Raw genomic sequence first — 23954 nt, forward strand, 5'->3', positions numbered from 1 at the left:
AAAATAAACACATGGAGATGTTCCGGATTGAACTCAGGATCTTCCACATGCGAAGCAGGTCCTCTGTGAGTGAAGAGTTGGTCATTCCCAGGGCTCCTGAAAACCAGGGCAACAAGCAGGTGGTGCCAGGCCCTCTGCTCTCCAGGGATGCTCACTTAGTGATTAGTATACTTGCTTGGTAAGGCCCTCAAACAGAGGTGCGCTCTGAATCGGGCTTGCTGCTCGACAGGATATTTTTTTCCTGTCCATCCCTCCTTCTGTTGCCTTTTTATGTTGTGTGTTAAACTACATTCTGAGGGATAGTGACCTATCCTGTTATACTTAGTAAAGTGTTCTGGCATTTTTCATTTTGTTACTAATTTATTGGCAATACTTATATGCCACTTAATATAGTTTAAGAAAAACCCTAAGCAGTTGTGTAGCCTCCAGACATGATGGCATGGTGCAATTTTTTTGATAAGTATTTATTTTGGAGGTGTATATCTGTTCAAAACTGTGATGCTGGAGAAGACTCCTGAGAGTCCCTTGGACTACAAAGAGACCAAATCGGACAATCCTAAAGGAAATCAACCCTGACTGCTCCTTAGAAGGCCAGATCCTGAAGACAAAACTCAAATACTTTGGCCACCTAATGAGAAGGAAGGCCTCCCTGGAGAAGAGCCTAATGCTGGGAACGATTGACGGTAGAAGAAGAAGGGGGCGGCAGAGGATGAGGTGGCTGAATGGAGTCACTGGGGCAGTGGGTGTGGGCTTGAGTGGACTCCGGGGGATGGTGGAGGACAGGAAGGCCTGGAGGAATGTTGTCCATGGGGTTGTGACGGGTCAGACACGACTTTGCCACGAACAACAAGAACCCTGCAAAGCTCTGTTTAGGCAGGATCTGTGTCTAATCTGAATCAAGAATCATGAATCTACTTGAGTAAGTCTTGTGCATTTATTTGTTTGTTTGACTGATTGATTTTTAGCCTGCCCCATTAGCCATTCTCCTCCCTGGGCAGGTTGCAATCTGAAATAAGTCACAGGTACGTAAAGAAGTCTGTTTTGAAAGCACACAGAGGACTTGGTTAAGCAAGCTGATGTTGTGTGTCTGCAACAGACTGACTGGCTGTGGATAGTACTCAGGGTAAGCCTCATTATCTCTGGTGCCTTTCAGGGAATACTGACTGATACAAGGTTGTGCACTTCAGATGTTTTGTTTTCATTACAATGGGAACATTGGCAAGAACAATGGCTGACCTTGGTCGGGGGCAGGGCTGCCTGAAAAAGTGTGCCCAAAAAGAGCATTCATGCCCTAAGTAGAAGAATTATGGGTATTGTTTGCATTCTTCAGTAGCAGGCACAGTGAACTTTAAAGGTCACGTGATTCTTCCGTGTGATTCTGAACTTTCTCTCTAGCCCTCCTGAATCTGGAGAATTTCAGCCTGTTTGTTGCTCGACTTTTTGTCCTTGTGTTAAGTTTCTAGTCGTCATGAGTACAAAATCCTGAAAGAGCAGTGTGCAAGTTTAAGGAAAGCTAAAGTAACCAAAATACTTTAAAATCCTGCAATAGCAAAGCCTGTTGGTTGGGTTCACCCATAACTCTAAACCAGGGTATGCAACCTTTTCTGCCCCAAGAGCTGAATCAGCTGTCCTCTGGGGTTATGTGAGCAACCTATGTGTATGTGCTCACATTCACTCATAGGAACCCAGGAAGCAACAGTTTGTTTATCTTTATTTATCTTGATATTTATATACAGCCCCATTCCCATAGGCTCAGGGCAGTTTACAAGAAATTAAAACCAACAGTGATATTGACTAAGACCACAGTTCTTGTTCTAGCAGCCACAATATTTGTTCCATGTTACAGCATCAAGAAGTTTAACCCCCTCCTCAGCCAAATGAACCTGATTGCCAAAAAGCAAAACAAAACAAAACGGAAGTGGCACACTCTAGGAACAGGTTCTGTGGTTTCTACCATAGAAAACTCTTTCCCGGAGTATGTCCAGAGCACCCTAGGAAGCTGGCAGGAACTTCCTAGCACTGCTTTCTGGAACACTCTAGGAATAGTGCTGCTGTGTCAGGAACCATAGATAAGTTTCTAGAGTGTTTTTCTTCCTGGTCCCGCTTCTTGGTGGTGGCAGTTGCTGAGCCTGCTTTCAGCCCATGCGCTCCAATTTTTTGCATCCCTGATTTAAACATTTAGGGTTAAGAATAGATGAGAAGGTTTCCACCCCAAGAGATGAACCCAGAGTAGGGGGTGAAACCATGGAGTAGGACCATCTGCGCCGTACCTCTTTTCCAGGCTGTTCTAATTCATTGCACTATGGTAAGGGTATGCACATCTTGTTGGCTTTTTATGGTTACTGATTTAAGGGAAGGGCTGTGGTATAGTGTAAAAGTGTGTGTGTGTGAGAAAGAGAGAGTTAGAGCGAGAGAGAATATGTAAATAAGTGTAGTGTAGAGTAGAGTAGAATAAAAGCAACCAGGTTCAAATCCTGGCATCTTCAGGCAGGGCTCAAAAAATTCCTGCTGAAATCCAAAAGAGTCGCTGCCAGTCAGTGCTCACAACACTGGATTAGCTCGACCCTTGTTCTGACTCAGTTTAAGGCTAACTTCCTGTATTTCTAAGGATTGTTATCTGTCCTTTGTGAAACCCACAAAAATCTATAGATGGGCTCCCCTACAAAGACTTCTCTGTGACTGCTGCCATTTACAATTGCTCATCCTTCATGGACACCCCTGTTCCCATAGCTCACTCATGCATAGTCACCCTTTCAGAGGAGTTGCTCAGACTCTCACAGGTGGCTCCTCTTTCTTATAGGTCTGTTCCAGTTCTCTGCACCCTGGCCTCTTCCTCCTACAGTGTGAGGAAACAGGACTTGGAATATCCCTAATAGCCAGTGTAAATATTCCTTGAAGATACCCATTTGTTTCTTGTTTTGAAAACCTTTACAGATGACAGGTGTAGCAGAACAGGGATGTTCCCTGACCATTGTTATATCCTGCAACTGAGTAGGTGTTAGAATAGATGACCTCTAAGATCCCTTCCATGATTCTGATGGCATCCATCAGATACATGCAGATTGCTGTATTAGATTTTACATAATATTATTTGTCTAGCTTTATACACATTTGAAGAGGGTGAATGTATCAACGACTATTTGCTATTATAGCTACTGGAACCTCCATAGTCGTGCATACTATCAAATGCCAAATACTGCCATCACACCTAGCTTATGAGATACACAGTGCTTTGCGGTTCTTTGCAGAACTAGTTGGAGCCTCTATGTTCTTAGCTAAAGCCTGCTTCTTCTTTTTCGCAATATATTTTCCAGGCAGCTTTTTGGTGATAGTTTAGCAAACAGCCTGCTGTTACCATAGGGCAGGGGTCTCAAACTCAACTTACCTGGGGGCCTCTGGAAGTAGAGTCTGGGTGAGGCTGGGCCACATCAAGTATTCCACCACCGCTGTGGTGGTGGGCCGCTCATCCCGCGGCCGGCCCGGGTGCCACCGGCACTTTGAAGGCCGCAGGGCCCCTGCCCCGTGCCCCACCTGTCCCAGCAATTGGCCCGTGGGCCGCGAGTTTGAGACCCCTGCCATAGGGGGATGTCTTGTTGGTAAGAACCATAAGTGCCTGCTATTAAAAATGAAAAAAACAAAAAGAAAGCATAATCAGATTCCGGGCTTGGCATAAACAGGGTTTGTGATTAATCCTAAGAGCCAGGAAATGTACCAGAGCCAGTATTAATTGGGGATGGTCCTAGAAAGGAAAGGCGAATAGGGCCTTCCCTGGTGGATTCAGAGCTGATTTTAAAAGGCAGGTGATTAAAAATGTAGAAGAAACAGAGAGTGGGAGAAACTCAATATGTGTGCCAAGCTGCTGCCTTTGCTTCTTGCCACCCCTGCTGTGTTGACATCTTTTCTGTTTGCTTCTGGAGATGAATCGAAAGGGACCCAGAGTGAGGGTAGTGTTAACCCTCTGGGAGGGAAAATATTCCACTTCGTGGGAAGCTAAAAGCCTCCAGTCACACAATTCTGGCTTCTGGCAAGAGGGGATTCAGCTCAGTGGGCTGGGCTCATGAGCCATCAGTGCTGTCGTCATGCCAGGCAATCGATTGTAGTCCATGTGTTGTGAGCTGGTGAAATAACAGAAACCTTTTGGTTGCTACACACACACACACAACGCTGGGGCAACGGAGTGCTTTGTGCTGCTGCAAAGGGAAATTGGACTTTGGAAGTAGGGAAGGTGCTTTGTCTGTTGAGGGGGCGGGGCAGATATAGGATCCTTCATCTCCAAGGCAAAAATGAAGTGCACCAGCAGCATATTTACTTCTAATTTTGATTATCAGGAGGAGGAAAGGGGTGGTATGTGGTTTACTAAGGAGAACTAGAGTGGTGCGCTTGTTTGAATGCTGGACAGGACTCCTATTCAGGAGATCCAGGTTCTTGTCCCCACTCAGCCATGGATCTCACTGGGTGATTTTGGGCTGGACACTTCCTCCCAAGTCTAACCTTCCTCACTGGGTTGTTCTTGAGAGGATAAAATGGAGCTGTGTAAGACAACTTGGGTTCTGCACTAGGGAGAAAAGGTGGTATATAAATACAATGTAATATGAAGGATAATGAGGAGAATGGAGGGAAGTCAGATGGCAGAGACTGGATGGAATAAGAAGTAAGGTGCAAAGACTTCTTTTGGACTACCACTCCCATTAGCACCAGGCAGCAAGGCCAGTGATCATGGATTGTGGGAGTTGTAGTCCCAACTGTCTAGAGGTCATCATGTTGAGGAAGGCTGGGAGATCCCTCCTGACTCATGGAAGCCATTTGGGCTTCTTGGTCTTTACCTAACACCCCTCATCTATTGGTGAATTATTTGTGTCGAAGGACCTGGAAACTGAAATATTTCAGATAAGAGACAAGAACAAGAATGGGTTAAGATACCTGCCAGATGCCATTCCGGTTTTGAATATGCTTGGCCGTTCTGTGAACAACCAACCAGTGGGTGGTCTACCGTCTCTTCTGCATCTCAAGACTTTCAGATAGCTTCTTGTTTCAACACCTCAAACTGGAGTTACTTGTCATAGTGGCACAACAGCAACTGTCTATTCCCAACAGGTCATCATCATCTGGCTAGTTCAAGATCTGACGGCAGTCTTTCCTTTCATCCCTGTTTGGCTGGCGCTTCATATCACTTGAAGCACTGCAACCAAAAGTCTTGTTAGCTGCTCTGAAACAGGAGGGACCTCCTACAAGGCAGACGGTCCTCACAACCTCTTGACTCAGTTCTTTTCCCCATTTGCAAATTAAGTGGCAAATATCTTCTGCCATTGCTGATAAGAAATCTGTCAGAACCCTACTCATGACAGGAGTGTGCTAGTGCTTAATTAAGACCAGGGAGACCAGATTTGGGTCCCTGCTGAGCTCTGAAGCTTGCTGGGTGACCTTGGAGCAATCACCTGCTTCCACTCTAGCCTGCATGATAAGCTTGTTGTGAGGTTCAGTGGAAGTGTGAGAGACAGTGTGGATAACCACACAGTTTGAGTGTTGAACTGAGGCTGGTGGACCTAGGTTCAAGTCCACACCTGGCCATGAAATTCACTTGGGTGACTTAGGGCCAGTCACTCACTCAGCCCACAGGGTTGTTGTGGGAATAAAATGAAAAGGAGGAGAATTAAGCAAGCTACACTGGATTCCTTTCAAGAGAGAGAAAATGAGGAATATAAATATAATACAATACAGAACTATGTTGAGGAACATTTTACCCAGTAAGTTATACAATAGATGATGCAGCATTATTTTTTTGTTTGCTGCTCTTTAGCCCTAGGTATAAAATAGGCCTTGCATGGAGTGCAAGAATTAGATCCATTCCAATTCTTCACTTTGGGCTCCTTGGAGGAAAGGTGGGATATACAGGCAATCAATTTGTAAGGAACAGTGTGTGTCATTCTCATTGCAGGAAGAGCGGGATAAAAAATGTCCATGATCATGAAACTCTGGCCTCTGCAGAGTGTTTTACAGAATCAAAGTAGCACTGTGCACACACAGAAGGCTCGTGCAATAGCAAGGTTTGCAGAAGAAAACAGACCTTTAGGAACAGCAACATGAAAAGCTGAAAATAGCTGAGCAAGGAGTGAGCATACTCACGGGCCAGGAAATTGGGGGTGATAATTCTGACGCAGGGACAGAGAGCAAGGGAGGGAAAACTGAATAGCATGTCTGGAATCCTGCACTAGAAGACCATCTTGTGAATGTCCCCCCCCCTTTACCATTGCGTTCAGGTTTTATGAGCTTTTACTCCAAAATTGGCAACACCTGTAAAGGAGGGATGCTATTGGTGAATGAACTCACCCATGCCACAGGCTTGAACTGTGACTCAGAACAATTGTTTTTAAGTATCAGGTTCTCAGTGACTGAGTGGTTTTATTTTTCCTTCTTCCTAGGTACTGGGAGTGGTTCCCTCTCTCATGCTATCATCAGGACAATTGCTCCGACAGGACACCTGTACACGGTGGAGTTCCATCAGCAAAGAGCTGAGAAAGCCGTACAGGAGTTCCAGGAGCACAAGGTTGGCCACTTGGTGACAGTGAAGAACCAGGATGTCTGCAAAAATGGGTTTGGCGTCACCGATGTTGCGGATGCCGTGTTCCTGGACATCCCGTCACCCTGGGAAGCTATAGGGCATGCAGCAGTGGCACTAAAACAAGAAGGTATGTGCCATGCTTCTCATTTCTGTAGCCAGGGCAGCCTTCCTCAATCTGTCATTCCCTAGATGTTTTGGGTTGCAATGTCCATTATCCTCAGTCACCACAAATTTGTAATCTAACACGTCTGGAAGGGCCCAGTTTGGAAAAGACTGGTCTAGGACTTCGTACTGATGGCATCCGTACCAAGAAAAGTGGTACCCAAATGATCTGACTGGACTGAATTATAGATTGAATAGAGTGAGATGTCTTTTTATTTATCTGACTGTGTTCTATGGATGGTTATGTGTTCTTAAAGGAGAACTAACATTGCAAGAAGATGCAAATGAGGTAGTTCTTTCAGAAGTGTTGGGATGCTGGCAAAAACTCGGTGGATCAGGGACAGGGAGAACTGTTGGAGCTCCTAAATGTTTGCGTCGGTGGAGACACATTTGGAATTTCTGGAGATTGTCAGGGGTTGGCATGTTGGGCTTGCCCATTCATCAAAGAGCTACCAGGACAGACACAGGTGATCCCAAATACTCATGTCCCAGAAGGCAGATGATGAGAATAAAAGAGAAGGATCGTACCCATGCATCCAGGGAAAGGTAGCGGTGGGTTCTGAGCTCTAAAACACAGTCAGCTCTTTTGAACCCTAATAGACATGGTGCTGGAAGGTGACATTTCACTCTGTAGCTTGCCAGTTAAATGAGAGATGATTTTAAAAAATCTTAATAAGTAACTATCCAGAGAGAGAGAGAGAGAGCGCGTCTGATGGATACAAAGAGAAGTGTCTGCAGGCATTGGGTACCTGAGGGTTAGGGAACTGTGTAGGAAGAGCAGGGGCAAGCACCCTGGGGCCAGTCAAGGGATGCCGGCAGCCTGTGGGTTGCACTCCTGTGTTTGCTGCATTTTTGCTCCGCAGAGCGCATGGTTCTCTCCCCGACTGTTTTATCTTCACAACTCCCGTATTAGGTAGGTTAAGCTGAAAGAGACTGAGTGAGTGACTGGCCCAAGGCTAGCAGGACATGTTGTGGCAGATTAGGGATCCAACCTGGGTCTGCCTGGCCCTGGTCCAACACGTGGACCATGACTCTGCTGAGGTTCCCACGCAAGACTGTAAGACACAAGGCCATGCTGAGATAGTTGTTGTGTGCGTCTGCATTTGTGTGGGCACACAAAGTTAATTAAAATCCATGAATTTTATTTGCAAAGCAAATAAAACAGTGTGAGGGGACTGCACACAGAAGCAATAGCAGGAATATGATGAAACTGCATCAATTCATAATAGCTGTCCATTGTGCTATTCGTTAAAACGAGGCAAAAATGGATGCGACCCTTATTTTTCTAATATCTAAGTCAATGAAAGTAGACTATGTATCCAAATAAGCAGCCAAATGAAATTGACTGTTATAACCTGTGAGTTCAAATGCAACAAGACCAGAAAGCTCTCCAGTGCATGAAATAATGGGTGTTGGGTGTTTATCCTTCTAATCTCTTAGCATAAAATTCCTGTGCTGATGTGACTACAGTGGAAAGCTTTAGGATGTAGTTCTCCTTTCAGTGCTATGCTCTGGCACCCACGTACTTGGTTCTGCTCATAGAGAATTGTGTACATCTCAACTTACCCTATTATGTTCAGAATGTATGTAAGGTGGAAAAGAGGCATCTTCTCCCATTAGGCTGAAATGTATCCTCTCTACCTTAGATTGGCATAATTTTTCCAAAACAGCAACCCAGGTTCTGGCCCAAGAAAAAATTGTCATCTCTAAAATTATGGAAAGTTGTATAAGTCTACTCTTATTTATTTATTAGATTTATGTCCTGCTTTGTTCTTATAACAAACTCAGAGCAGCTTGCATCATTCTTCTCCTGTTCTTAGTCTTTCCCCACAATAACCCTGTGAGGTAGGTTGGGCTGAGAGTCTATGACTGGCCCAAAGTCATCCGGTTGGCTCCACAACCAAGCAGGGACTAGAACCCAGATCGACTGGGTCCCAGTCCTGTGCTTTACACCGCTACTCCGCACTGCCTTTCATCATTCTTAAAGGATGGCAGAGTCTAAATAGAACAATGAAATTCTACCTCCTGGTTTCTAGCATTCTATTCCATTTCTCCCGCACCATCTCATATTTCACTAGGTGCCCTGCATATTTTCAGCCTTTCAAAAATTAACACGAAGGACTAGAATCTTGCTCTTTGTTATTTTAAATGAGAGCTAAGAGTCTCAAAATTCTTCACCACGTATTAAATTTCGCATTTGCACAATTCATACAGCTCTGTTTCAGGTACTCTGTAACAACTAGTGAATCTCCCTCGCATGCACGCACGCACGCATTCCTTGCCCGAACAGACTGGAAAGCAATCACTCATGGAAAAGATAGGGGAAAGGAGTACCCTCCTTCTGTCACATACTACTTTTGTTAGTCTGGGAGGAAAGAACAGTGCCTCCCCGCTCTGCTCCATTCTATTGTTGTCTGAGTGCACACAAGAACAAATGCAGGCCTGTGTGTGTAGGTGTACTTGGCTTTTTATGCGTGCTCAGTGATGCGAAAGTCAGCTTTTAGACCTGCATTCCTTGTTGTAATTTTGTAGAGCAATTTATATGAATCACCCGCCAGGTAAGTTTCTTAACATTTTGCACCCCAGTGCTACCTGAGAACAAAGCTATATGTTTTCTCGTTGACAATGCGCTATAACATCAAGCAGCAATACACCACCAACTATTTTTTCTTGATGCACAGCAATGTAACCTGCCACCTTTTGGGAGATGATCTAGAGTGAAAGTCAGAAGAAAGATAGTGGAAAATGTGTTGCTTGGCGAGAAAAAGCCATGACGTTCTGTGAAATTGCCATGACATTCTGTGAAATTGCGTTCAGTTGGGGCTAAAAATTGTGGGTTCAAAGGAATTTTTTAGTGTGTTGAGGCTCAAACATTGCCTCTGCCTGGTATTCAGTCTTCCATGTAGGTTATTTGCCTTTTGTGACTTCCCACACCTCCCAGCCATTTTCTGATGGTGATTGGAACAGTTTCTCAAATAACCAAATGTGTTCGTTCTCAGGTCCCCAAAAGTTACCTAACCCTGATCACAGCACACAATTCACTGAGGAGCAAAAAAAAATCACATGATAATAAAAGATCATGGGGTGACTTGCACTTTCCATTCACTTCCCTGATATTACATATTTAACATTTTTGTAGAGAGGTTTTGAGATTTAAATATTTTGTTTTAAGTCTTATTAAATCCAGAGTGAATTTATTGTGTTCTTGCGCAGTAGTACCATATTGAGGTGATGGTTGCCTTCTGTTTGTTTGTTGGGGCTTTCATCTTGAATGTCTAGGTTACAATTAGCGTTAGTTAGAAGCAGTAAAGTTCATAGCAGTTCTCCAATTCCCAATGTTATCTTGCCGATACAGATGCTAAAAGAACAAAAAAAAAAGTTTCTCACCTCTGTATTAGCTGGATGTTGCCCATATTTTTCAACCCATATAGCAACTTGAATCTTTGAGATCTCTTCTTTTTCAGTTTGCTATTTCTAAATAAGTGAAAGATGCAGTTATCACATGTGAGAAGGTGTAGCTGCAGTCCGAGCCACATTTACCTAGAAATTCCATTGAACTAAATGGGAAATCTTTCTGAGCAGGCATGCATGGGATTGTGCTGTAAGGGACTGAGTTACAAGAAGTTCCCAATTCAGAGGTCACTATACCACAGATTCACTAAGGCTCTTAACACTAAGCACGTGTTCCTTATTATCTTTCGTGTATTTTTATTATATGCCATTCGTAGCTTGCATTTCTTCCTCTTGCAAGGAACCTGAGGCACCTTATAAGGTTCTCCTCCTTGTCATTTTCCCCTCACAATAGCCCTGTGAGGTAGGCTAGGCTGAGAGTCTGTCTCTGGCCCGAAGTCACCCAGCAGGAGCAGACTAGAACCCCGATCTCCCAGTCCGGCACTCTAACCACTAGGCCACATTGGCTCCCAGGTGCAAAGCCTGTTGTTGCTAAGATCCATTAAGCTGTAAGACGAATGGAAGGCAGCTTCAGCTTTGCAGCCTGAGACTGAAGTTCTGAAAGGAGAAAAAGCATGGACTCCCACTGTTTTTATTTCAGTTGCCACTGTAGTTGGCACGTGCAGAATATTAAAAGCTCTCCAACTTCTGCCAGGCATGTTCCAATTGAGGTACAACTGTGTGGAAAGACATCGTAACATGACTTGATGGGCACAAATGCCCTCTCTGACATTTAGTTGGGCGGTGTATGTGCAATAGATATTTCTTTTAGAAAACCTTTTCTGCATTGGCCATTTAATGGGCCATGAAGGGGCATCTCTTGCAGACTCTTGCCTTTAGTCAGGAGCAAAGTGAGACAGCCATCTGAGCGGGATGGTGTAAGTTGGTCTCTTGCAACAGCAGGGGATTGGACCCAATGGCCTTCATGGCCCCTTGCAGCTCTATTCTTCTATGATTCTATGACGATTGCTGAATGTAGGACATTCATTCCTTGATGGCAGCATGACTGACTGATAGGTGATTTGAATCTGTAAAAGAACCAGTACAGATAATAACACTCCAGGTAGATCATTTGCATCTCTAGTTGCCTTGGATGTATTGAGTTGTTTACAAAGTGTGGAAGAAAAAGATCCGCTTGAGTTGTGCTGCAAATGTCTGTGTGAGTTTGCTCTGAGCAGGGCTGAGGGATAAATTAATTCAATTTACATTTTGATGCAAACCTACCTGACCCAGTATGTGAACTGTAACTCAATTATTCTTTGATATTTATATTTTTTGGATTTTGCAATGTAGCTCTCCAAGCACAAGATGTGTATAAAAATACCTGTATTAAAGGAAATTCTGTACAAAATGTATATGTTAATGAAAAAAATGTACAAAATACACATTTGGGGAGCTTGCTTGCAAAAATGCACTTTAACATACTAGGTTGGGTGAAAAAATGAAGAGAAATTTGAACACGTTTCCATGCAGTCTGTAAAAGAATGCAATCCAGTGGTAGAAATGAAAGGAAGATTGGAAACTAAGTGAAAGTGAAATTTAGAAATCTGTAGCTGTAAGAGGTCAGTTCTTTTGTAATCCTGAGTGCATGCAATTGCGTGACACATTGCAGAAGAGACAGAGAGCCAGTGTAGTGGTTTTAGCTGCACTAGAAGTTCTGTATTCTAGTCCACACTCAGCCATCGAACTTACCAGGTGACTTTGGGCCAGTCACTGACTCTTGTCTGGACTTATCTCACAGGCTGTTGTGCAGTTAAAATGCAGAGGAGGTGAATTCCATAAACCATCTTGCATCCCTTGGAAGAGAAAAAAGTGGGGTATAGATATGATAAAATAAAGAACTAAATTGGGCAACCAGTTGCGCCACAGGTTATCCAACACGTTGTGCAACCTTATTTTTTTCATGCTGCTCTTCCTTTCATGGACTGGAAGATGTCATCCATTTGGAGAAGGGCGGGGCGCTTTTGGATTCACTCCATTTCTTCTGAGGATAGTTAGTTTCCTACATTAGCTACCTTTAATCCAGTCCTGAGAAATATAAAAAATGCCCATCTTAGGAGGATGCGTACATGGCCTTTCCTTGCCAGAAAATAGAAATGATTTATCTCACATCAAATGCGGGAATGGGAATGCGGATTTCGTACAATCCAAGCATGCTGATTCACTCCACATTTACATAAAGCCAAAGCAGACAGCTTTATGCACCCTCCAGATGTTTTAGACTACTCTAGTTTCCAGTCTAGTTTCTACCTGCTCTAGTCAGAATGGTCAGTGGCCAGGGCTTATGGGAGCTGTAGTCCAAACTGCTGCAGGATACTGGGCAGGAAACATGACTTCAAGTTCAGCCAAGTCCCAAGCTGCAGTCTTCGTACTCACTTACCTGGAACTAAATCCCGGTGAGCCACTGGGAAGCTTTGCCAAGGGTTGCACTGCTCATGTGGGTAAACTCCTTGTACTCTTTTCATGACAAATGTTTGTGGGAGTTCTTGCCGTTCCCATAGCAAGGCAGTGCCCCACTCAGGAAATGGAAAGTTTGGTGGTTTTTGATCCAGAACGATTTGGCAGAAAAGAAGGTTGCAAAATTCCCAAGCTGTGGAAGAGCATTCGCAGAGTCCCATGGGTGCTGCAGTTTTGGATGCATTATAATGGAATTAGGGATGCAGCTTAAATGAAACACCTATTGATGTTTCCAGTTATACTGGAATATATCTGTAGAAATATCTGTAGATTCATGGGCAGCACACTGTAATGAACAAGCACCTCAAAGATGAGTTCTCATTTTCATCCATTTAGGATGACCTGAGCACCTTCCTTCCTGTGCCTTTTTTTCCTGGAAAAATAATGTTGTCAGGACTCGGGCCAAACTCCATATAATAGTAAATGCGTAATTGCATTTAACATGCCTTATCCTTTGTTTGGTTTCATGTGGCTGCTTGCCATTGTAATGGAGCTTGCTGAGCATTGAGGAGGGTTAACCGTTTCTCCTTCAGTGTTGTTCCAGGGAGTGAGTGCCCCCCCACACACACACAGCTGCTTTGCCCTGTTGAATACATACCTTAAAATGGAGAGTGTGTCTGAGAGTGGCAAAGAAGCCGAGGGCACTGCTACCAGAAGGGCAGACTCTCTCACTGGGCTGGTCTCCTAGCAGGGTCACCCAGAGTGGGATGGTCAGAGTGGAGATGCCAGATTAAGATGCGTCTGCCTTCTTGAGCAGTAAAGGTCACATCATGAGAAGCCAATCACTGGAGAAGTCAATCATGCTAGGAAAAGCCAAAGGCAGAGGAAGAAAAGGAAGACCAACCCTGAGATGGATCCATTCCATAAAGGAAGCCACAGCCTTGATGTCACAAGAACTGAGCAGGGCTGCCACGAACAGGACATTTTGGAGGGCGTTCATTCATGGGGTTGCCATAAGTTTGCCAAAATTCCTAGCTGCCTAGGAAGGTCTTGACAATTATAGGCGGTCTATAAATATATGTAAATAAATCAATAAATAAGTTGGAGATGACTTGGTGGCACATAACAACAGCAACCAACTGCTGCTTGCCATGGGAGGGAATCTGCAGTAAAGCCTTGACCGAGAGGAGCTTCCCCCCTGGAAGATAAGTAATTTTCCTCGAAGCTGAATGCAGAGGATCTGCAGATCAGCTTCCTCTTGAGAAGGCTCCACAGTGGCCATTTAAAAAAGACAAGAGACACATCACATTGTCATCATCACATTGAACCCTAATACCAAAACCAAGCATTCACTGAGCAATGTATCTGTGTTTGTTTTGCTGCCGCCAGGACCTGTGTGCATTTTAAGAAAAGCAAAAAGATATTTAAAGTGCTCAATGTCTGTTTCCCCTTTTTATTCAGCTTCTGAAAGTTGCAGATGGATAAATGCACCCTAATCACTGCAAACCCCAATCAATTCCCTCCTTGGTTTCTGTGATTTTACAAGATATTGCAACCACACTTTGAGCTAGTGATCTTCAAAACCATAAAGGACTAGAAACTCATTTTTAAAGGAGTAAGGAAGGGAATTTGAAATTTCAAGGATGCTGAATTTGGCACATCATTCTCTTCTGGGTTTGTGTGATGATGCAGAGCTGCTTCCATGAAAATGCTCTAGAGATACGCAAGCTCCCATTGTGGGTACAGCTCCCACATCCCCTCATTGTTTTGGACAAAATAAAGATGCAGAGGAGCAAGAAATGTAAGGTTCATTGTGGGTCTGAAGGTCTGCATAGAACGCACCTTCTCTCCTCACATGCGCAGGAGTGTGGGAGCCACACGTTGCAATTTCCACCCATTCAGCTGAGCTGCGAACTGAAGCATCCTGCTCGCCTTATTTTTAAAGAACAGATACCCCTCGAATCAGATCAAAGTCCTGCCTAGTCCTTTGACGACCACCAAAAGTAGCTGCCTTGGGCGCCAGTTTCACTCTACCCAACGGCAGCAATTCCCCTGGAGGACTCCACCCCGGGAGGGTGCTGGGAAGTGTGTGCATGACTGGCCCCGCCCACATGGGCACATGAGTCACGCACATGCCCGTGTGTTGCTGGATCCCACGATGTAGCAGTCGCTCGCCTTCCCCACAGACTTCTGGGAGAGAGTCTGGCGAGGGCCTGATTTGTTGCTGGATGTACAGCCGCCTTCCTCCGGCCGCGTGAGCAAGCAGGTAGCACACCCAGTGCAGTGCGATGCCCTTCCCTCACACCAGTATTCCAGTCCAGCGACCATCGTGCTTTTCTGATTCCCTGAGACAGGCTGAATCATTCAGGTCCAGCCGCTCCTTACTTTTCTGGTGGTGCTCTGGAAAAAGCCACCACATGTGGGGGAATGTGAGATGGACCTCTGCAGTGTGCTCATCGGTAGTAGCTGGAGGGGGAATCCCATACGGCCTAGAAAGGAAAGGCACCTTTTGTATGTCCAATCAATATAAAATGGCAATAGCTTTGAAGATGCCAAAGACGGTCAGGATGCATTTCCTACTGATTCCGTAAATTCTTGGAGGCAAGACATGAGTGGCTGCTAAGAAGTAAATACAGTCCATTGTCTAGATTGGAGGATAGGGTTAAACAGTTAAAGCCCCCAAGTTCCTCACCAGGGTCTCCATTGGGTTAAAATGCATTAAATGGGGTCAGTTGATGCAGATGAGGTGAATGCTATCTCATTTCTTTCAACCCAAATTTTGCAGCTCATCAAATGTCTAAAATCTGAGTTCCTGAATAATCTTGATATGGGGATTCAAGGCAGAGATGAGCAACCTCCGTGGGTCAGGAGTCTGTATTGCTCATCCCCAACGCCACTGGGGCTCAAAAGCATTTCCAAATTCCCGTGGTGAACCAAAGGTAAAATAGCAGCAGTTCTGTTTCAGAAATGCACAGAAGTGCATGTCTTGTTTGGAAGCAAAACCACACTACCAGGAAGCTCCTAGGGCATTGACAACCCTGCCTTTTTATTAGTGAAGACAGTCTCATTCTTATATAACTGTTTACTCATGAGGAGCCTTACTGTATGGGCAGGCACTTATTCACCTGGTGGCCAACTGAGCTTGTACCTTTGGGCATCTCGGATAGGTCAGTAGTTTGGCTCTTGCTTCTAAATCAGAAGACAACAAATTGGAAACTGCCTCTCCCTGTGGCTCGGGACCCCCCGATTTGTGTCCAGACCCCCTGGGGCTGCTGCTCCTATGAGCTGTTCAGCTCAGAGGGCTCTCGGGCATTCACTGGTTGAGGATTCCTCCAAAGAGTGCATGACATTGGGTGTTAATTTTTAATTTACACATTCCACAATCCATAGCAAGCAGGGAGGCAGAGAGACCGACCTCGCTTCCCCCTTGCGTGACTGAGTCCCAATCTCTGAATAGTTCTGATTCATCATTTTAATAGGCTTGAGGGTTAATGGTCTATTAAGCAGGCATCTCTTGCTGCTGTTCCTGCCTCAGATGGCTTTGAACTGCCTCTTTTAACAACCTGTTAGAGTGCAAAAAATTACCAAGTGCAGTTCTGGGGTCTGTTTGAGTCAGAGGTCTTCATTAGCTTCAAGATGGTGTGCAGAAATGCCTTGTACTTACATGCTTTTTGGCTGGGGCCTTCTGGGCAGCATTGCTTTCTGGTAGCAGAGCTTCTGGTATATCTGAAAGCTGCTGCACTGCAGATCTTTTTTTTCATTTCCTAAACCTGCATGAGCTCCCCTCACCCCCTTTTTCCCGTTGCAGCATCTGCTGATAAATACTCTTTGCTGCACCAGTTGCTGTACCCAATGCCTAACCTTGATTTAAACTGAATATTTTAGAAGCTCATTTAGGAATTTTTTTTCTTTCTTTTTTTTTAGCGAAAGAGAGAGAGAGGGAGGCAGGCAGGGGAGGGGGGGCTCCTTGCAGCTCAGCTTTGTATAGAAATCACAAGACAAAGATTATTCTGAATTTCCATGCAGGTGGTTGTTTTTGCTGTATGCTCTGCTCCTATGCTTGGCTGATGACAACCGCTGAAATTGCTTCTACCTTCACTCCATTCTTGCTCCCAAGAAGGGAACAGGATGTTGTAGTAAATTGCAAAATCACCGGTGATCCCAGACGTGAGGGGGTCTTTCAGCCCCTGGAAGGAAGTAGTTTTATTGTTGTCTCATATAGGTGGAATTTAGAATTGCACACCGTGCAGGATCAGTCTAAATCTTCTGGGGGAGGGGGAAGGATGCAAGCAGCTCCTCTTAGGAGTGTACTGTTTTAACAATGCCACTCACCAGTTCATTGTTGAGCATACACTGCACTGAGCTGATTCATATAATTATAATAAGCCATGGTGACCTATTTGAATTAAAGTGCATGCGCGACACAAGCTGAATAATCCCTGCCTGGCATAGCTTTTTGTGTCACCCATACCTGGGCAGTATGGCTTGTTGGAAAGGGGAAATAACCCTCCTGTACTGAACAACACCCCCTCGGTTGATGGAGAGTTTTTCCTCTCTCCAGAGAGCTATGCTAACCAGGTTCAGACAACACAACAAGCTGTACCCAGGCAGTGATTATGGAAATTGTGTTCTGTAGTTGCCATGATTTGAATAAGCCACCAGGGCTTAGATTGACTATGCAAACCAGATCATTACCAGCCATACAAGAGGCTTGTGGTAGCAAACAGTGTTATCACCCCCTTACGTAAATCTGGGTTGAGCAACTTTGAGTCCTCTGGATTTGATTTGATTTGATTTGGATTACAGATCCCATCATTCTTCTTCACTGTTTAGGGCTGGTGGATGCTGCAGTATAGCAACATCTGGAGTGTTATGAATTGCCTGCCCTTGTCATAAGTGGGAGCTGAAAGGTAACAGCTTGCATAAAGGTGCAGCTGTCTTGTGGCAGAAGTGAGATTTCTTCAGAATGCAGGTCAGGGCTCCTAAGACTGAACGTTCAACCACATTAAAAAAAGATCTTCCTTTTTGTGAATGCTAGGAAGGAAATTGTTATTTGTGATTAACAAGCTTTGGCCTCTTAATGCAGTTGGTTTAGACAACATGATGATCCACATGCCTATGACAACCCACGATGACCAACCCAGTGGCAGCCCACTCAATCCTGGATGTGGATTATTATTATTATTATTATTATTATTATTATTATTATTATTATTATTATTACTATTACATTTCTATGCCGCCCCTTGCTGAAGCCTCGGGGCGGCTTACAACACAATAAATACAATACAATACAAAAATAACAATATAAAATTAAAATTAATAATATAAAATAAATTTTACACACACACACACACACACACACACGATATAAAATAAGTTATAAAAGAAAAGAAAAGAAGTCGCCCTGGCCAGATAAATAAGTAAATATTGTTAACAATTAAAATGACATTTAAATAAAAAGGTCTTCACCTGGCACCGAAAATTATGGTGTTGTCTGAACCAAATCATTATGTAGATGATACACAGCTAGATGGACTTGCAATCTAACTTGATTATTTCCTGTTTTAGAACCATGGAATATTACTCTAGAATCCTGGAAAATTAGGATTCTAAATTCTTGGGGACACCTTCTGTGGACACCCTCTGCAGGTCTATTGAAGAAGTCATAAATCAGTTCTCTCACCTGCAATATGAAATCCAGCAGTCCCTGCAGGAGGGCTGTATCATGTGCTTTTTCCAAACATTCCAAGGATACTGAATCAGCTTGTAGTATCCTTTAAGTAACCTAAGGTAGACCCCAAGGAAATGCCTTCCTTGTGAACAATGGCATTCAAAAACACAACAAACAACCCTGCATGGTTTCCATTGCATGCAGATTTTTGCTCAAGTTTACTGATCACATTGTTCCAGTGTTGCAATTACTGTGTTCCCTGGCCCATCATCCGCTCTCACAATGCAACCCAGCAACCACCTTGAGTAAAATTTTCTTCCTTATGCTGTTGCTCCCTATGGATTTAGCAGCCTTATCCTGGTTGGTCTGCTGAGGTTTCCCTCCTAAGCATACCTGCTTTTTAACCACCCCAGCCCCAAAAGGAAATTTTATTAAATCACAATAAATACTTTTGCCACTTTTTGCCTGCACCTCCTTCCTTCCTTCCTGTTTCTGGACGTAAGCAGGGAAATAGACACATTGCTTGTCCAATAGGAATAATGCAGGTGATGACTCATAAGTTGCTAGGGAGCTGAAGGTGGTAGAGAACAGATGGCTAAGCAGCCATTTCTGGGGTGCTCTGGTGTTTCCATATCAACAATGGCACAGTGGTGTTCCCAGAGCCAGATAAGCGGAGAAGCCATGGTGAAGTGTGGAAACCTTAAAACAGACATGGATTCTCTGCATGGCTTCAGGAAGATCGAGATACCATGCAGAAATGCCATCACCAGATGACAGACCAACAAGTATAAGAAATCATCATGGCTTCTCATAGTGTGTGAACCTGTTTAATATAGCTGATGGGGAGAAAGGTTTGCACCTAATTCAAACGGTGGTTATCTCAGAATAACATCTCGAGGAGATGAATCTCTCTGAATCTTGATTGCCTTTCTAGACATTTATTATTATTATTATTATTATTATTATTATTATTATTATTACAACATTTCTATGCCGCCCCTTGCTGAAGCCTCGGGGCGGCTTACAACACAATAAAATACATTGAAATACAATAGAACATAATAAATTACAATTAAATACAAAAATACAAAAATATTTATTAAATATTAAATAAATAAATAAAATTTAAAAAATTTAATAGAGGGTTGCTTTTGCTATAGATTCCAACTCTTTTGAATGCTCCATTCTGGGTGGCTAATGTTCTGTAATGCTGCTGGAATTGCATTTGTGGAGAATTTTCAGTCTTCCTTTTGGGAGACAGAAAGGGTAATGCTGCTTTCTCTGGCCAAGCATTGTCCAGATGGACTGGACTCCAGTTCCCATCACTCCCAGCCAGCTCAGATAGAGATGAAGGAAGCCGAAGTCTGCCCAAACTGGGGAAGGCTGGAATAATGAGCTGCTGGGGTGTTTGTTCTTTTTGCTTCAAGTCTCGTGGGTGGTGATTCAGGTCTTATCACTGCTGGAATCAAGTTGTTGTGGGAGTTCCCAGCTTGCAGAATCAAGTCGCCGCTCACTTTTTCCTCTTTTGGTGCTAACCAGCTAGACAGCTACGTGACTTCGGTTGCCACAGAGCATCCGCTCTCACACTGTTCTGTCTTCAGGAAATGTTTCCGTATCGATGAAGCCAGGGCTGTTTGCTGGGGAAAGCTTATGCACTGTGGGAGATTCTCAGCTGGGGGTGTTTCGGGGGATACGGGAAGGCAGCTCTGCAGCTGATTTGTAGTAAACCAGCAGGGATTTCCAATCCCTGGGGTTTAACTTTAGCAGAAAGCAAAAGACTCTCCACCCCCTACCTTGCACAAGACTGCTGAAACTAAGAAAGTTGAGGGCGAAACAAGAGATTTATCAGTGAGCTCCGGTGTGGGTCTTGAATATGAATACCTCTGTTGGACTCATGCTCAGAGACACCCTTGTTCTTCAGTTCTGGGTCTGCCTGCCTGAGTTGCTGTTTTGCCCTGGCTTCAGTCTGTGGACGTGGAGCTCTAATGAAAAGCAAAGTAGATTTCCCCAAAGAAGATCCAGGACTGCCATAGGGGTGGAAAAAAAGATTAGAATCGCACAGAGCTTGAATGCCCAATAAGAACTGAAACTCAGCACTGAGTCCTTCTGTAGGTGTAAAGGGGCATTGCTTTGTCTTGTGGTGAAAATACTATCTATCTTCCTCAACGTGAGGCGCTCTGGATGTGTCCTGATAGGAGGTGTAGTGCAACACAGCCAGAAGGCACCGTGTTGGGGAAAGTTGCAATACACAATGGAAGCTAGTGTGGAAAATTTTAGGGCATAAAATAAGGATTGTGGTGGTGCATGTCCAGGGTGGTGGTATACTGGTGTTCCCCAGATGCTTTGGACTGCACCCTCCATAAGCCCCAGCTAGCATGACCAACAGTTAGGGAATTAGGAAATTATAGTCCAAAATGTCCGAAGGGCACAAAATTGCCCTCTAGGAGGCCTGTTCTTTAATTAATTCATTCATTATTTATATCACACCTTTTTTTTTCCTTCAGGGAACTCCAAGCAGCTTACTCCTCTTTTCATCCTATACTCACAGCAACAACCCTATGAAGCAGATTGGGCTGAGATTATGAGACTGGCTTAAAGTCACCCAGTGAGCTCCACAGCTAAGTGGGGACTAGAACCCAAATTGCCTGAGTCCCAGTCCCACACTCTTAACCACTACACTGCTGCTGCTGTTGTTGGTCGCGAGGTCGTGTCCGACCCATTGCGACCATTGGCTCTCTAATTCTATAGGCGTTTGTCTCCAGCTCCATTTGGTGAACCTGAGTAGACCCATCCTAATCTGTGCTACAGATTACTTTCCTTCTCCCCAGAGTTATCTCAGAATTGTAGTTCTGTGATGGACACTAGAAGCCTCTTAAATAATTAATACTACCCTCATCAAACAGCAGCTCCCAGGATTCATTGAGATAGCCATGACATTTAAGTCAATAGGAAATGTACATAAATTTGTAGGATAGATTTAGGGCTAGCAACTCTTCCCAGTTTCTCTGCTATCCATCGATCCTGAGACTTAAAAAAAAAACTCCAGAACAATGAGGATTAGAAGCTTGATTTTTTTTTAACCTTAAGGCAGGATCCACAGGCAAATCCATGCCAGCCAGTTCCAGAGCTGACATGGATAGACTCTTATAGTCCTCCCTTTCCACCTAACCGCACCTGTGTGAAAGGAATGACAAAGACGGAATACTTGTCACTGACCATCTTCATATTCTGAAAGGCTAACCCTGCCCATGGTGGCCTATTACAGCAGATGCAGTGGCGACTGATGGCTTCAGTAATGCATCTACGCTGGGCCTTTGCCTGTACCTTTAAGGATCTATCCATGGTGCTGAACCCACTCCCCAAACTAGATCCTCTAAAGTGCAGTCAAAGCCTGGAGTGGATACACAGCCACACGGACTGTTGTGCCCCTGAGGACCGTAGCAAACCTGGTAGACATAATGCACATACTTAAAAGATATAATTTAGATAGGCAAATGCTGCACCAGATAATAATGAATAAAGAGCATTCCCCTCTTTGCACACATTTCTTCTGAGAGCTGAAAACTCCAGTTTCCTTGTCAGGGGAAAGTCAGCTGGCCCACATCTTTGCTCACGTAAAGGACATTCTGTCCCCCTCTTTCCAAAGGCAGTATTTTTAGTGCACTAGCAAGCAATTGAGAAAATGCCAAGAGGATGCTGTTGTCAGATGTCACTGCCTCACTCCCACCAACCAACCGTCTCTCCCACCAGTATCACTTTCCCCAAGATACTGGCAATTTGCCGCTGCTCTGGCGAAGCTGCAGTGGCATCGGCAAACACAGTGACGTATTTCTAAAAATACATAAAGACAAATACAGCAGTCTTGCTTCTGCAGTTTCTCCGTGGTCCCTTACGTCTTTATGCAGTTGGCAGAGATTGGGGAATGGAGCAGGGGTTGCTTGGTCTGATGCCTGAGGCAAGCGTTAAGAACTGAGGATAGAAAGATGGCAGGCAACTCAGGCAAACCATCGTCGGTTTGAGGATTGTCTGCATGGACTGGCGGCTGCATGGAGGGGGTTGGCTCTTCTTGCAGATCCCAAGGGGCTGAGCCTGGGAACTTCTCTCTGCAAAGCGTTGTTGTATGGCTCTTCTGATCTAGGCAGTCTGAGGTTCATGTCCAGGCAGGGCTGTGTCCAGTTAGTGATGCTGCCTTTCGCTGATGCTACCCCTTGCAGGGACTGCCTCCTTTTCGGGTTCTTGAAGCAGGCAATCTTCTGCTTACAATCCCATAAGTTGGTCATCGAAGCAGCAGCCTCACCCTTGTGAGAAGTCCGTGCCCCTCGTATTTTGGCTCTGGATGCTGGGGGTGAAAAAGCATAGCAAGGCCTTTGCTTCAAGCCCTACCTGTGAGATGCAGAAGCTCCTGGCTAGCCTCTGATGGAGATAGGATTGCAGATCAGAGGTGGCACCAGGATCCTTCTCCTCAGTTACTCCAGGATGTCAGGCTTGGGAAGGGCCCATGGAGGGAGCCCATCTGGGGCAGGAGGTTCCCATCCCTGGCAGTGATGGATGGTGCTTTGCGGTAGTACATGCTCTGGGATGCAAGTTCATGTTTCGGGAGCCACAGATTTCATCCAAATGAGTGTTGTTTTTAGACGGGTTACTTTTCCTCCCTGAGTACTCCTGAAGGAACACTGGCACTACCTTTCGTGTAGGTCCAAAACTCTGCATTTGTCCCTGTGTTGCATTTCTTCCTTGTAAACTTCTAGCTTTCATGACCTTCTCAGTGGGCTGAACTTGTTAGAAAACCAAAAAGATTGGAAATCAGACCAACCCTAAGAGATACTTCCTTCCTTCAGTTCAACAGTTCTTCTGTCTGTGATGGCAAGGATTTTCAAAGGGCTTTTGAAGGTTTTCTTGCACATGACAGTGTTGGAATAAGACTGTGGGAAGGGCCGGCGGCACATCTGTGTCAACAGCAAAACTTAAATGTGAGTTTTCTGAAAGCCATATTCAAAATATGGAACTGTGTACATTATCCATGCCTCCCCACCCCCAAACCCCATTGTCTCCTGAGGAATTGCTGATACAACCTTCATTGCAAAGCAGCCTGCCCAAACCACCGCACATTTCTACATCAAACAAAAAGTGCCTGGGAAATTCAGCACCAGAAATTCAATGCTCCAGCATCTTCCCTGCCTCCTGCCTCACATTTCTAATCTCTCCACGCTGAGCTGTGCTTTGACCTGTACAAACCCTGGGTCCACTGCTGCGAAAGAGTGTCTGTTGCCCTTCCGCCTACCCTCTTCCCCCAGCCTGCGGAACGGGAAGATTTGGCCTCTTAGTAAACCAGTTTCCGTGCAACTCCTTGGCCCCCTGTGTTGAATGGGTGTAGGGTGGGAGAGCTTCCATAGACCCTCATATTGTTCCCCCTTCCCACGTCTCCTCCACACCAGCAGCTTCAGATGCATTATACATGAGCACATTCATTTTTTAAGACAGCTCCCTCCAGATCAAAAGGCTCACACAGCTTCCCTATGAGAGCTGGACTAATCTGGGATAATTACTGTATCAACCGGGGCTAGCACACAGATCTCATTAAACAAATTGAGCAGTGGCAGTGCCCCGAAAGTGGGGGTGGGGGGAGAAAAAAATGCCTGAAGGAGCCACAGGAGGGGCAGCATTCACAGCACTTATCTTTCTCATTAGGGGGTTGTCCCTTTGATAGGATTC

At 44.7% G+C, this 23954-nt stretch overlaps 1 protein-coding gene across 4 annotated transcripts in view; it reads left to right on the top strand.

Annotated features, from left to right (window-relative positions):
* Window positions 1-23954, top strand: part of TRMT61A (tRNA methyltransferase 61A) — a 48645-nt gene that overhangs the window by 11829 nt on the left and 12862 nt on the right. For all 4 annotated transcript variants that reach the window (XM_044436936.1, XM_044436935.1, XM_044436937.1 and 1 more), the window contains exon 3: window positions 6420-6686. In XM_044436936.1, coding sequence (XP_044292871.1) covers window positions 6420-6686 — 267 coding nt within the window. The remainder of the gene's footprint in view (window positions 1-6419; window positions 6687-23954) is intronic.

Source organism: Varanus komodoensis, unplaced genomic scaffold (genome assembly GCF_004798865.1).
Source record: "Varanus komodoensis strain SLA01 unplaced genomic scaffold, ASM479886v1 scaffold3, whole genome shotgun sequence".
Taxonomy (NCBI): Eukaryota; Metazoa; Chordata; class Lepidosauria; order Squamata; family Varanidae; genus Varanus; species Varanus komodoensis.